The sequence below is a fragment of the Astatotilapia calliptera genome, chromosome 1, assembly GCF_964374335.1.
Source record: "Astatotilapia calliptera chromosome 1, fAstCal68.1, whole genome shotgun sequence".
NCBI lineage: Eukaryota > Metazoa > Chordata > Actinopteri > Cichliformes > Cichlidae > Astatotilapia > Astatotilapia calliptera.
The window spans coordinates 10,708,162-10,721,733 of NC_137422.1; the positions used below are offsets into that span (position 1 = coordinate 10,708,162).

At 39.5% G+C, this 13,572-nt stretch overlaps 1 protein-coding gene across 4 annotated transcripts; it reads right to left on the minus strand.

Annotated features, from left to right (window-relative positions):
• Positions 1-930: 930 nt before the first annotated feature.
• nr1h3 (nuclear receptor subfamily 1, group H, member 3) lies at positions 931-12,215 on the minus strand. 4 transcript variants are annotated; one of them, XM_026161952.2, is made up of 12 exons: positions 12,042-12,183; positions 11,202-11,301; positions 9,509-9,725; positions 7,446-7,528; positions 6,320-6,562; positions 5,538-5,804; positions 5,171-5,376; positions 4,860-5,039; positions 3,885-3,984; positions 3,342-3,455; positions 2,985-3,079; positions 931-2,633 (listed from the first exon to the last, which is right to left on the minus strand). In XM_026161952.2, exons 4-12 carry the CDS (start codon positions 7,486-7,488, stop codon positions 2,487-2,489), a joined length of 1,395 nt encoding a protein of 464 aa, XP_026017737.1. In that variant the 5' UTR covers positions 7,489-7,528; positions 9,509-9,725; positions 11,202-11,301; positions 12,042-12,183; the 3' UTR covers positions 931-2,486. The 4 variants fall into 4 exon arrangements, with proteins under 4 accessions (XP_026017737.1, XP_026017753.1, XP_026017762.1 ...); XM_026161968.2 differs by lacking the exon at positions 11,202-11,301 and having other exon boundaries at positions 12,042-12,203; XM_026161977.2 differs by lacking the exon at positions 9,509-9,725.
• Positions 12,216-13,572: the final 1,357 nt, after the last annotated feature.

A 13,572-nucleotide genomic window follows, 5' to 3' on the forward strand; every position in this document is an offset into this window, starting at 1 on the left:
TCCAGCTTGGTCAAAGATGCATGAACCAGGCTAAAGGATTGTATCATTAGATCATTTAATCCGCATGGTGAAACATAAAAGTCAAGTTGTCATAGAGGACACGTCATAGACGATGTCAAAGGCAAATACAAACTAGGGAGTTAATTCACCAATTAATTATTGTCATCACTAATTTTTTTTTAAACCACTAGAGTTGTCATTAATTTAGTATATCAATATATCATTTTCACACAAGACATCCTTACATGTCACAGGCAGGAAAGCAAAAAAAATTAAATTAAAAATAAAGTGGAAAATAATATTGTCAGTTTCGGGGTTCCCGATGCTGTGCATGGTGGTTCACAGGAACACTTTAATAAACAAAGCCAATTTTATTAAAAGCATGAGCTGAACATGGGAGAGATAATCAGTTTAAGCTAATATTATACAATACAGACATGTTGGTCAATATGGCGATAAAGTTTAAAAAAAAAAAAAAAAAAAGGGGTCAGTTTGGTTACACAATCCAAGCTTAACAACCAAAAATTCAAATAATTAAACATCAAGTCCACCAGCAAGTGCTTTTGGACAAAAATCTAATGTGCAATAAAGTGAATTTTGAACAGTCTACTTGTGCCTGTGTGACATTTGTGTAGCAGGTGTAGATAATGTCCCATTTAACCAGCACGTTAGCCGTCTGATGGAATTTATTAGCTAAAAGGTCCCCAAAAACATGATTCTGGACGACCTCCCGGCTGAAATAATAGAAGTTGTTTGTTAGGACAGAGCAAACTGCATTTTACATCTACAGTTATTGAGAAATCCAACCTTGACATCTTGTAATGGCTACAGAGGTAATTAAATTACTGTAAAACAGACTGCAAAGCCATTAAACTGTCCCAATTTTCAGCCGTCTTCACTCAACATAGGAAGAGAAAACAGACTTCACAATTATTGGCAGTCCTTTATCATCCATTATGCAGCATTTCAGTGTTACACCGCACAGGACAAGGCATGGAAAACACAGCAATAAGAAAAACATATATATATCTCTAGTAAAGTAGTTCTTTCCTGTTGATTCCTGCTCCCTGTTAATAAAGATTTTGGTACATGTTTTTAGTGAGGTTTCCCAAAATCTGACCGGTTAAAGCTGTTGATGTTGAGTACCCATTCAAGGAAGATACTCACACTATTACAGACCTTTAGATCAAGTTAGCTTTCTAACTAGAAATTCAGCTTGACATTTATTGTCCTCCGTATTAGTTACATAGTAGATTATCAAAAATAAAATGTCACAAAACGTCTCCTTTTCTGCTCAAACATTTGACACACTTTTAAATGCTAGAGCGAAATCACAAAAGTACATTTCACTTACACAGTTACAAAGATGGTGTTAATCAAGCCAATACTTTTCATTTATTTGTGAATGCAACTTTGACAGAAAAGGGGCTTTCTCACTGGGGAAAACAAAAAAAGGCTCAGAGACATGGTAGATTGACTTTGCCAAACTGAAATTTCATCTTTCCTTACATCTTAAAGACAATACCGCCTGTATTTCAGGGTACCATTGCACTGAGTGATAAAACAAAACAAAACACACCATTTCCTGTGAAGGGCCCAGCCTACTACTCACCTGCAGAGTTGTACTTTCTTGTGCGTTAGCATGTGATTGTACAATCTTGAGGATAAGCTTTGCATTTTTTATTTTTAATGTAAACAAATATACAATTTACACTAACTGTAATGGGCTTCTACAAACGACCAAAAAGGTCCCTTATTCATCTGGAAAAACTAAAGTAAATCTATTAAACTAATAGATATTAAAGAAGCCTCCAGTTCTCAGAGGTCTACTTCACATTACCTGAGCAACTACACCAGCCTTTAACTTTTGTACTTACTCCAAAGGGAACAAAAATCTATTTGCTGCCATATTAAAATGCATATTACGTATCAACCAAATGGCCTATATTTTAACCTAATGTCAATAAAGTGAAAAGCTGTCGTGGGTCTGATTATGCCCATCTTTTCCCCGTTCTATTGCACAAATGCAAATATCACCATTTTAACTGAATGTGTGACTGTAATCCTGACGTTTGAAAGAGCCACAGCCAAGACCTGCTCAGTTCCTGTTGATTATTATTGTTAGAGGAAAAGGATAAAAACTGCACTAGAGATTGACAAAACGTTCAACAAATATTAAATCAGAGATAACTGGCTAAAGAGCCGAATGCTGGTATTTAACCACAATCACGTCAGTATCTACATGGAAGAAAAGAAAAAAAAAAAAAAAAAGCAAGGTTCAAAGAAAAGTAGGCGTTCATGTTCCTCTTAGGAACACAAAGCCATATAGCAGTCTGAGAGCAAAGGGCAGCGTTGCTCTCCCTTCCCCATGAAAAAGAAAACAACCAGTCCTTGACAAGATCGTCAGAAAGGAGTCAGTGATCTTGCTGGATGCAATGTCTGTCTCAGGCTTAACAAAGCCACGGAGTGTGACATCAGGTTTGCAGTCACTCATTGACGTCCCAGATTTCAGATAGTAGTGGGGGAAGCTTCTTGTCCTGGAGGCGAAGGGCAAAAACCTGCTCCGAGTGGACGCTGCTTAGTGTACGAAGGCTCACCAGCTTCATCAGCATGCGGGGGAACATCAAGTGATCCTAAGGAAGTTCATTTAAAAATAAATGAATAGTTTCCAAAGCGCCTTTCAAACACAATCACTTCACAATATGTGTGTGAAAACACACAAATACCTATTATCAACTCAGCTGATAATGTATAATTGTTGCTGTTTTTAGATAACAATATGTGGTCTACATTTGATTCCTTTCACCACTCAGCTTTATCTAGCACACAACTGCTCTTCTAACAGTTCAAACCCCCTACAAGTCTCAACAATACAATATGACCTTAGTCATGACCTAATGTGCTTGTTGTGATGATGACAGCCTGATTATACTGATGTTCAGTCTGTAACAAAAGAAAAAGCTACAGATATATCTGGTGCTTACATTTGGTCTCTTAATCATGATATAAGAGCGCAGTGCATCCACATAGGGCTGTTGCAGCCGCTCCACCAGATCATGATCTTGCACATTTGGCCGATCTGAAAGCAAATATACACACACACACACACACACACACACACACACACACACACACACACACACACATTAATCTCTCCTGTTTGTTTATGGAGGAAAAAAAAGAAGATCTATTTTGGTAAAATGCAAAGAAAGCCTTCTGAGGGGAAAAATGCTCAATCTGCAAATGCAACCAGTTCATTTCTCCCAAAGAACTAAAAAGGGAAGGATTAGTTCTCAAAGCATTTTCACTATGAGAAGGGTGTGTAGCTTATAAATTCTGACCCGCAGAAAAGATGTTGATAGCAATGAGCAGAGCATATTCGGCCTCGTCCAGGTGCAGGTCATTCATTCCTTTTGAAAACTCAAAGATGGGGTTGATGAACTCAAACTGAAGCCCTGAGGAGGTAAGAGTGGAGAGAGGAGGGAGGAAATGAAATGTCATGTTACAAATAGAAACGCACTGCAGCTGCACGCTGTGGATTTGAGCATTTTCACAGTAAGGGAACATATGAAAACATATTTTCTATACATCTCTGTAATCTTTGACTTTCTGCTAGAAGGCACACGATACAACCATTAAAGCATTAGATGCAATTAAAGCAGAGTTTTTAATCATTACTGATGGGACTGGTGCAATAAGGTGAATGCAGGGACTGGCGTACATGTGCTGAATTTTGTATATATTATTTCTCCTTTTTAACACTATAAGTACTGCACTTAAATTTTTGTCATCATAAAAACATTTTCATTCTGACAGATGAAATGCACACACTGTGGTTAAGTAATAAAAACAATTATTTGGTAGGTAGAAATGAACAAATGAACCTGCTTTGGCGAAATCCTCCTTATTGTAACTGAAGTCCTTCAGAAATGTAATGCTGTCAATGGCAGGATTGTATCGCCGAGACGTCTCAAGCAGCATAATCTGAGAAAGACAAAAACACCCATATTTTTTTGTCTTTCAACTACACCAGCCTTTAACTTTTGTACTTACTCAAAAGGGAACACAAACTATTTGTTACAATGAAAATGTAATAGTCAGTTTGTACACTACAGATTCACAGTTATTAATCAAAAGCAGAAGCAAATTTGCTCAGAATATGTATCTTATGAGTCATTATTTGCTCTTCTTTTTAAACTAAATTTCCTTTGTTAAGTATTTTGGGTTATCTCATCATAAGCAATGTTAAAGTATACTGTAGTCATCCTTGGATACTATTAATTGTTTTCACTACAGAGCTTTCCTTTCAGAAATATACTGATCATATTACTATTTCCGAGCACTGGGCTCTGTTGAGGGTTTGTTACTGCCACAGAAAAACAAATACTAGATCAGAAGGCTTATAAGACCGTCGGCTGCAACAATTTCTAATAACACTGAAAACAGCTGAACCGAAAGATCAGCAGAATTTTTTTTCTGACGTGTTTGATTCTCACTGGAGTAACTTGGAGTTTGCTTGCTTGATACTTAACAGTTAAGATTTGAGACTTGCACTTGTGTTTACTCCCACCTCTGAATCACAGAGTACTTGCCAAAATGAAATGAAAATGCTAAAGTATTTTTAGTATGTTTAGAGTTTGGTTGTGGATTATTCACAGAGGCAAGACAACAAGGTAGCTATTCTTAGAGGGGCCGAGTTAAAAATCAAGCAATGGACAGCCAATCCAAAGAAAATGGGCTCATAATGAGGCATCTTAAATCTTTTCATAAAAGGGCCAGTAAAAGATAGAAACCATTCCCCCCCCTCTAGTTAGTGTAATGGGTACAATTTAACAAAAGTCACATTTCTAGCAACAGACCTCAATAGTAGATGTCTTCAGTAGAGCAATCTGGTCTTCTCTTGTGAGCTCAAGGAAACCAGGAAGCTGCTTAGCAAAATCCACAATCTCTTGGACTGACATGATTGCCAGCTCAGTGAAGTGAGCGAACCGCTGCTGCCGCACTTCTCGATTCTGCAAATCCTGACTCTGTGGCCAAGGCTGGAATACATTAACAGTAAATATACAGTAGTGAGATAAATCTGACTCTGAGACAAACCCGCCTCAGCATTTGAGACACTGTCTCTATAGCTGCTGCCATTTCAGCTCCAACTCCCCTCTGAAGCACTTACCGTCACTTTTGGTCGGTCAAGGAAAGACCTCTTGTTGCATTGCTTCTGCATAGCCACCAGCTTCTGAATCATCTCCTGCTGCTGTGGATCCAGTGTGGCTGCTTCCTGAGGAGGGGTGGGTGTGACCACCGTGGACGTGCGGGCCGTTTCCTCCTCCTGCTGCTTCTTCAGCTTTTTCAGTCTAATTTGCTCCTCAGAAAGCACACCTACAGGTCAAAAGAGGATGCACATCCTAAAGCTCAAGCTAATTAAAGAGTTTCTTTTCATTGTCACGACTTGCACTCTGGCTAGAAACCCACATGCCAACATTGCATGTGGGTTTGCAAGTTTTCTTCATCTCTGATTCATTTGGCGTACAGACACTCACACTGCTCCAGCATCCCCGCCTCCCGACACTTGCGCAGGCGGCACTGCTGGCACTTGCGGCGCATGTACATGTCCATTTCGCAACGACCATTGTTTTTGCAGGAGTACTGGGCACTTTTAATGACGCTGCGCCGAAAGAAGCCCTTGCAGCCCTCACAGCTCAACACGTTGTAGTGGAAACCAGAGGCCTTGTCGCCACAGACACTGCACACCTCGTTGCCCAGCATCTTTGGAGCAGGCCCCTTCTTTCTTTTCACTGGCTGACCATCTACACACAAATGAAAGAGATATGACACCAATGTGAACTCAAGAAAATGATCTGGGTTTAGTTAAGATAGTTTCTCAGAAGCAGTCTGTTATATATGCTCCTTTCAAGAAACAATGGTTACTTCTAGGTCTTGTATCTAAACCAAAATAGAACAGAATAAACACACTCAACGTTACTGACTCATCATAAAGGTCAAACTATAGAATAAGCATGTCTAACATCAAGAGATCAGAAGGAAATAATACTGGTTATACTGGTCTGTGGAAGTTGTCACTCCACTTGCAATACAAACAGCCATAACTGAGATGGGCAAGTTTAGTCATGCCTTTTTCTAATTTTTGTATTTAACAACTAGGTCCTGTTTTCCACTCAACTATTTACAATAGTGACAAATACAAAGACACTGTTTTCCTACCCTCCAATTCTTAATAACCAACTCACAGAAGAGCATTGTTTTCATTTAAAAACAATGTATTTAATGCAGGTTTGCTGAAACAAACTTTTAAAACATGCACCTGTGCTTGCAGATGTGTCACCTGCAGCTGGATCCAGCTTAATATCATTTGGTTCTACTGGCAGAGGGCTGCTCATCTCAGCCAGCGAGGGGCCATTATGAGGGGGGACGGGGAAATCGTCTGGGTGGGAGAGGTCAGTCAGTGACAGCAGGCCATCATGCTTCATTGTGGTACTTCCACTGCTTTCCTCAACCATGCAGTCCAGCTGCAGCTCAGAGGCCCCATCAAACACCTTACTCTCATCTGAGAGAGACGAGACAAACACAGCGAAAACAATAATCATCGTCCAAGGCCGTTCCACTCGTCTTTATCTTTATTTTGACAGTTGTCTGACATAAACAGCCATGTTCACAAAAACATATACAACATGATGCAGCAATCACAGATTCAACGGTAAATTATGAGCTGGTGAGAAAGGGCCAATGTATTCTGTGCTGGGTTTAAAAGGGCATGTTGGACCATTTGCTACGGGAGAGGATAAAGGAAGCTAACAGCACTTCCTAAGCCAAAAGCTTTTCACTTGAACTGCAAACTCTGGGTGTGTCTGAGATGTCACAACTAAAAAGTTCTGAAATCAATGTGTCTCTGCCCCTTTCTCGCTGTCACTCGAGTTATTTTTGATCTAACACTAGCTTGGACGTTTTTATTGCAATTAAAATAACTTAATTACACATCACCTGTCTTTTGGCAGCTCATCTCCATATGTGACACACATGTGTATGAGGTGAGAGCAGGGAAAGGAGAGACTATTACAACTGTAAATGGTTGAGGTATGCAGCAAAAACTTCCATAGTAAGCTTAAATAAGACTACCGGTAGTTAAAATAAAAGATAAGCCACATAAATAGATAAATTACTTATTATTTCACTAAATTATTTTAGTATTATTTGTTGAGAAATGCACAAACTGCATTTATTATAAAGTAGGATATTTCTTTTAGGGCTCTCTCCCCACTAAAATAAAAAGATAATACAATATAAAAAACATCTTTTATACCCACTCTTGGAATGTAGAGCAAGTACTTCATATACTTCATGGCATAATCTAACAATGACACGTATTGGAAGAATTGGCTCCTGCTCAGGTAAACCTCTCACTTTGGACTGACAGAGATCGTTCCTCTTACCATGACCAACATCTGGGATATCAGTCACAGACAGCGTGGACATCTTCTGCACAGCAGCTTGTCATTACGAAATCAACACGTACCTGCGAAATGAAAACAACAGGACATTATGCTAAAAGTTACTATCACTACAAAATCCTCTGAAGCAAAGTTTTTCCTTGGATCCTACCCGTAAATATGGGTAAGATCCCCCTTGGACTGACAAAGACAGCTTAAGGGTCTCAATGCAGGTTAAAAGCAAAAAAAAGACAGTTTAGTCTGTTCTGATGACAGACTTTAATTTCAGGAAATGTATTGTCTTCTTTAAATATACAGTCTGCACAACCCATGTAGTCAGCTGTTGTGGCTACAAAGCATTTCTAAAAAGAGAGTTTCACAGACAACATGTTAGCCACCACCTGAGACATACTCAAGTGTGGGTGACTCTGGTAGAGCTATGCCACAGAGTTACAAAACAGTCAAGTGTGAGAAACACACTTAGTTCTCTTGAAACCTCTTGGTTGGGTGTGTAATTAAGAAAATAAGGATGTGGTTTGAAGATATCGATGACAAGTGGATTATTATGCTGTTACGCAGCATAACACAGTTCTTAGAAAGAATTAAAATAGATCAAGGCTTGTAGTTCTGGCCACTCGGAGCCTGGCTATAAAGATGTGCATACAGCAAAGCCAACTGGATGTAAAAGCAGAAATGAAAGCATGTCATGTGCCACATATGGATACATTTCAGGAAACTGAATCAGCAGGAGGCTATTTGGCTGTTCTTAACCAGCCTACAAGAAACAAGCAAGTTTGGAAATGAGGGCCGAGTTATTTTTGTGACAAATAAAAACGATAATGTTCAAACTTTCTGACATCTTTGTCACACGGCATGATAGAGAACTGTATTCTGTCTGCACATCTAATGCAGTTCATTATTCAAACCTACAATTAAAAAAATTATTATAATCCTTTTTTGGAAATGTTTTTAAAGCAACTACGGTCACTCTTGGTTCACTTCAGAGGCTGTAGCTGATGACAATTTGAACTTTACTGCCTTACATTTAGGGATGCTTCTGATATTTAGTCTACCCCCCCAACACAAATGTAGTGCATAAACTAACCAATTAGTAAACAATGAATTACTCGACAACTTAAACTACTTTATTTGATGTAATATGCTCAGTGACTGGAATAAAGACTGTAAAGGTCTACTATAGCCAGAAAGTGATGAGCATAAAAGACATAGGCATCAAATTTATGGAAACTCATGGTATGCCAATTGGTGCAGGTCCTTTCTGTGGCATTGCAACCTCAAAAACTGGTTACTCTGCAAAGCACCTGCTTCATAAATGGTGATAAGGACTCGGCAACCACTCCTGCAAGATTTCATAACATAAAAAAAACCCACATACAGGTAGGTGTTCTAGTTGGTATAACTATGTAGTAACATCCGTACTTATCAGTGTAACAGTAGTACTTTTCCATACAAGTATCATAAAGCCTTTCTGTGCATTTTAAAGTTCCCCATGTTTCCAACAAGATAAAGAAAGACAGAGAAAAGAGAATGAAACTGTGAATATATGTGACTGAAATTACATAACTCTGCTGGGGTTATGCCAGTTCAAAAATTAAAGGGAAAGCCGGTAATAAAATGAAACAAAGAACACAGCTACTATGGCAGTAATGTTCCTAGTCTCACTGATAAGCTTTTACATACCCAATGAAACCAGTAAAATCTTATTGTTCCTAACAGTTAAGCTAAACGATAATGAACACAAAACTTCTGTTGGCATAAAGAGGCTTTGGTAACATTTCCATGATAGCATTTGTGATTGTTACACCATGTTGGCTAATGGCACTAAACTGAGGCTATATATGAATAATATCAAGTTTGCCTTTCAAAGCATGCTGGCAATTTCTAACATTTACTTTTTGGAACTTAACAGTTTCCTCACTGAAAATGCAGCTTTGGTTTGATGATAAAGAAAAACAAGGTCAACGACACTTTGACTCAAAGCTCTTATCAGCTAGAATTGAACTGCGAGACCGACTGTGACAGCCACAGCGGTGGAATGACCTTACCTCAGAATCTGGTGTCTTATTTATCGCCTATCCATCTTTCCCATTAGAGTCCACAACCTCAGCCTGCTGATATCTCTGCGGTGATGCTAAGGACTAGCTCGCCTGATGATCCTTAAAAGGATGCCAAAACCCCTGTGACTTGTTGGGCAGAAGTTTAATGACTTGATATCTCGAAGAGGGCAAGTACGAAAGAAGACAAGTCCCTTTCTACAATGCCCTATGGGAGACAGGAGGGAAAACACACAGAGAGACGGGGAGGAGGGAGGGAGGTGAAAGAGGGAACACCATAGGTTACTATTGGTCATTTGCACAGCTCTTAAATCCACACAGGGTTGTGGTGTTCGATTCTTTTTCTCCAAGTATTAGAGCCACCCATTTTCAATCTTTACAAGGTTCTTACTCCATTTTTCTCCAGTTCTGTCAAAACATAGCATCTACTTGTCCTCTCTGTCACCACTCTAAACCTTCCTCACAAAAATGCCACACAGCTTATTAGAAAAAAATATTTTCTAACATATAACAGTGAATTATCACTCATCCATATATTTTCTTCCACTTATCCAATTCAGGATCATTTCATTAAGGACAAAAAAGCCTAACCTGGGGGTTTGAGGTTTGAAACGAATGATATTCAGAATATGTTGATTATGATGTATTATTCTGGTCATACAAGTCTAAGCTTAGTTGATTTACTAGTTAAAATGTACGATGATCGAGGGCATCGTGGTCTCCTGCATGAATTAACAGTCTTTTGCTGTAACAATTCCTATCTGCATGTGACCTTAAGTCATCCCTGCTCTCGTCTCGCAGATAAAGTCCAATGTCCCCTGCAACTTATCAGTCAGTCACCTTTGACCATGTTTTCACAGACTGTTGGAAATTAAATGAGAGCACCAACAAACAAACACAAAAGAAAGAAAGAATTGATGCAAATCTAAAATCGCCCATCAATAATAACTTAAATGCAGTTCTTATAATGATTTGTACCTGGTTTGGTCATCATAATCTTTTATAGTTGATGATCAATCTAGAGTCAGTATTATAAAATACAGAGGAAAAAAAAGAGAAAGGACCTGTTCTACATTTACACTCCAGCAAGTCAAACATCAGTCTGCTCTTTAATAAACAATTTGAGGCCAAATAAAATCGATGGGCGTCAAAATTAGGCTTTTATAAAAAACTTGTGAGATTATTTAGCAACTAGTATTTTTGCATGTGCCAGTCAGATAACTAAATAGTAGAAATTTAGAAAATAAATTGTTCATTTGGTCATATTTAAGTTTAAAACCCCTAATAAAAATGTCCGTGTTCATTATGGGCTTTCTGAGTCTTCAGTGATTGTGAACTGGTAAGTAATATGCAAACAAAGCTGCTGAGAAAGATTCAAATTACTGCGCGTGTCAGCAGCCAGAGTGGCGGGGAAGACTGAATGTGAGAAAACACGGCGTGAGAAGGTGCGAATCCAGTGTCCGAAGACAGCATGACTACAACTGGGAAACATCGCTTTCTCAGAGTAACAACGGATGCAACTCTCTACGGTGAAGCAGAAATGGATTACTGCACTCAGCAACATCTTGGTGTGAAAGGAAAGAGTCAGTGCTTTCAGGGATCACAGATTCCACAACCAATCAATGTTCCCAGACAAACACACGCACACAATGTGGTGGAAGGAGAATAGAAGAAGTGTATTCACTTGCAGATCCACCCAGATGTTTTCACTTCTTTAGCCTCCATACTTCTCTTCTGAGTAATCTTTGGTGGAGCCGTGTTGGGAATTAAGTCAGGTCACCGAACTAAAAGATATGATAAAGATATGATAAAGATATGATAAAGATATGATCCACCCCGCTGAGATAGCAGGTGCAACAGATGTCACCTCTGCACACAGCACTTGTCAGGAAAAACAAGTGAAACCACCTCTACGGGTGGGGCAGGTGCATCAAAGGGTTTTCACACTGAAAACAAGCACATATGAGGGAGTAAACAGCCTGCCTGGCTTGTCAAGCTAAAGTAGCTTTAGTAGTAGTGCCATTAGTTTTTTGTTTTTTCGCCCTTTGCAACCATAGTAGGAGCACTTGAAAGCGCAAGTGAAAACTCTTAACACGTATGACAAGTATTGTTTTGACAGTACCGGTATACTGTGATGTGGCCGTTTTGACCGCAGATTTGCTGCTAACATTAGCTTAGTTAGTTAGTTAGTTAACTAAGCTTAATGCCACTTAAGTAGTAACAAACAAACGCACACAGCTAGCCTCAAGTTTGGCTTGTAAACATCAGCCAGCTTACATCGACATACGTTAAACGGTAAACATGCCATCAACACTGCTATTCAAGCAAAACAACCAGGTGTTTAGGTGAGATTAGCTTCTTGGTCGAGCCGCACAAGGCCAGTATCGTTAACGTTAGCCGAGAAGCCCCGCACACCAAACGAACTTCCTATAAACAAGTTTAACTTAGCTAGCTTGGCTAAGTTAACGTCTCTGGGTCAATAAAAACGTTCAGAAATGACACAGAGCTGCGTTTTTAGACTCACCGAGGACTTAAGGACTTTGGGGCTGCTTGTTAGTTGGGCTACTGCGTCCGTGTGCGATTCCTGGCAAGGGCTTTAACAACATACGCTAACATGTTAGCTCGCTAGCCAGCGTCGTTCTATCATGTGATCCAGCGGCCCCGGGGAGCTCCGGCTGCGGCTGTCGCAGCAGGAAGCAGGTTTCATCAGGCAGAGGGGGCCGGGGCCGGGGGCTTCTCTATTCCGGATTTGGTCTTGCAGGAGCGGAAAGCCGCAGCACATTTATCGGCCACAGGGCCCACTTGTTTAGAATTATAGCCTTTTAGAACACAGACTTTTAAAAATATATATACATTTAATTGAGGCCCTATTTATTTATTTACATACAGAAAAAAAAGTCGTTTAAATTATACTTAAATAATATTCAGTCTCCCCTTTTTCCTTTTTCATTTTTTTTTGTGCTTTAGGAATTTATTCATGATTTCATAATCAACTAAAATGAAATGAAATTGTTGAATTTGGACCCTCTATATGACACCGATAAATTATTGTAATAATGTAAGATGCGCCTTGGTTGATGATGCTGCAAACTGTGAGAAATTTACAGGGAACCTAATAACAGAAGGACTGCAGCAAGTGTGAACGGGGAGGTTTATAACATGGTAATAAGCTCTGATATGACGTATGGTTTGGAGATGGTAGTGCTCACAAAAAGACAGGAGGCCGAGCTGAAGGTGTTCAGATTTTCACTGGGAGTGACCAGAATGGATGAGATTAGAAATGAGAGGGACAGCTCAGGTTGAGCAGTTTGGAGAGAAAGTTAGAGAGGCAAGGCTGAGATGGTTTTGATATATCAGAGGAGGTATGGTGGAAATGTTGGACAAAGGATGCTGAATATGAAGCTACCGGGCAGAATTGAAAGAAGAAACCACAATGAAGATTCATGGATTTAGTGAAAGAGGACATCAGAAAGTTGGTGTGACAGAGGAGGATAGATAGAGGGTGAGATGGAGGCAGATGACCTCTAAAGGGAGCAGCTGAAGGGTAGAGAAGAAGATGAATTTGTAGAGGGAACCTGGTGTTTGTATTGGTTGCTGCTGTAATTTATAGTCCATCTTTATACCGTATGTACCTGCTTATACATGTGTAAGACTCTGAGAAAATATGGGGTCTATTCCTGTACATTTTACAGAAATTGAATGGATCACAGACTTTATACATACTTCTATTTTCCCTTTCTTATTACACTTTCTTTTCCATAATCCAACACAAAGTCTCATGACCCTCCATTTTTCCCATAATAAATCTGTAATAGGACACAAGGCTGAACACGAGCGTGAAAGCCATGCCCGATGTTTTCTATACCAGTTTTCTATACTCATTTTATTTGTGATTGCCTATGGGCCCCACCTGCTGGGACTGTGAAGGTCATATCACACCAGTAAAATAACCCACAAGTCCCCTAGCTGAAGTGATCAAGTATTCAGCATCCATCTCAGTACACCAGGCTTTATTTCTGGTCCACTGAACTTTTAAATGAGCACCCATCTTTGGG

Excerpts from the sequence above, each read along its gene's own strand:
- nr1h3 (XM_026161985.2), bottom strand. The coding sequence starts at position 7,488 with ATGTCCACGCTGTCTGTGACTGATATCCCAGATGTTGGTCATG. Across the intron at positions 5,805-6,319 it reads TGACACATCTGCAAGCACAG|ATGGTCAGCCAGTGAAAAGA; the intron begins GTGCATGTTTTA and ends ATTTGTGTGTAG. Across the intron at positions 3,456-3,884 it reads GGAGGATTTCGCCAAAGCAG|GGCTTCAGTTTGAGTTCATC; the intron begins GTTCATTTGTTC and ends TTACCTCCTCAG.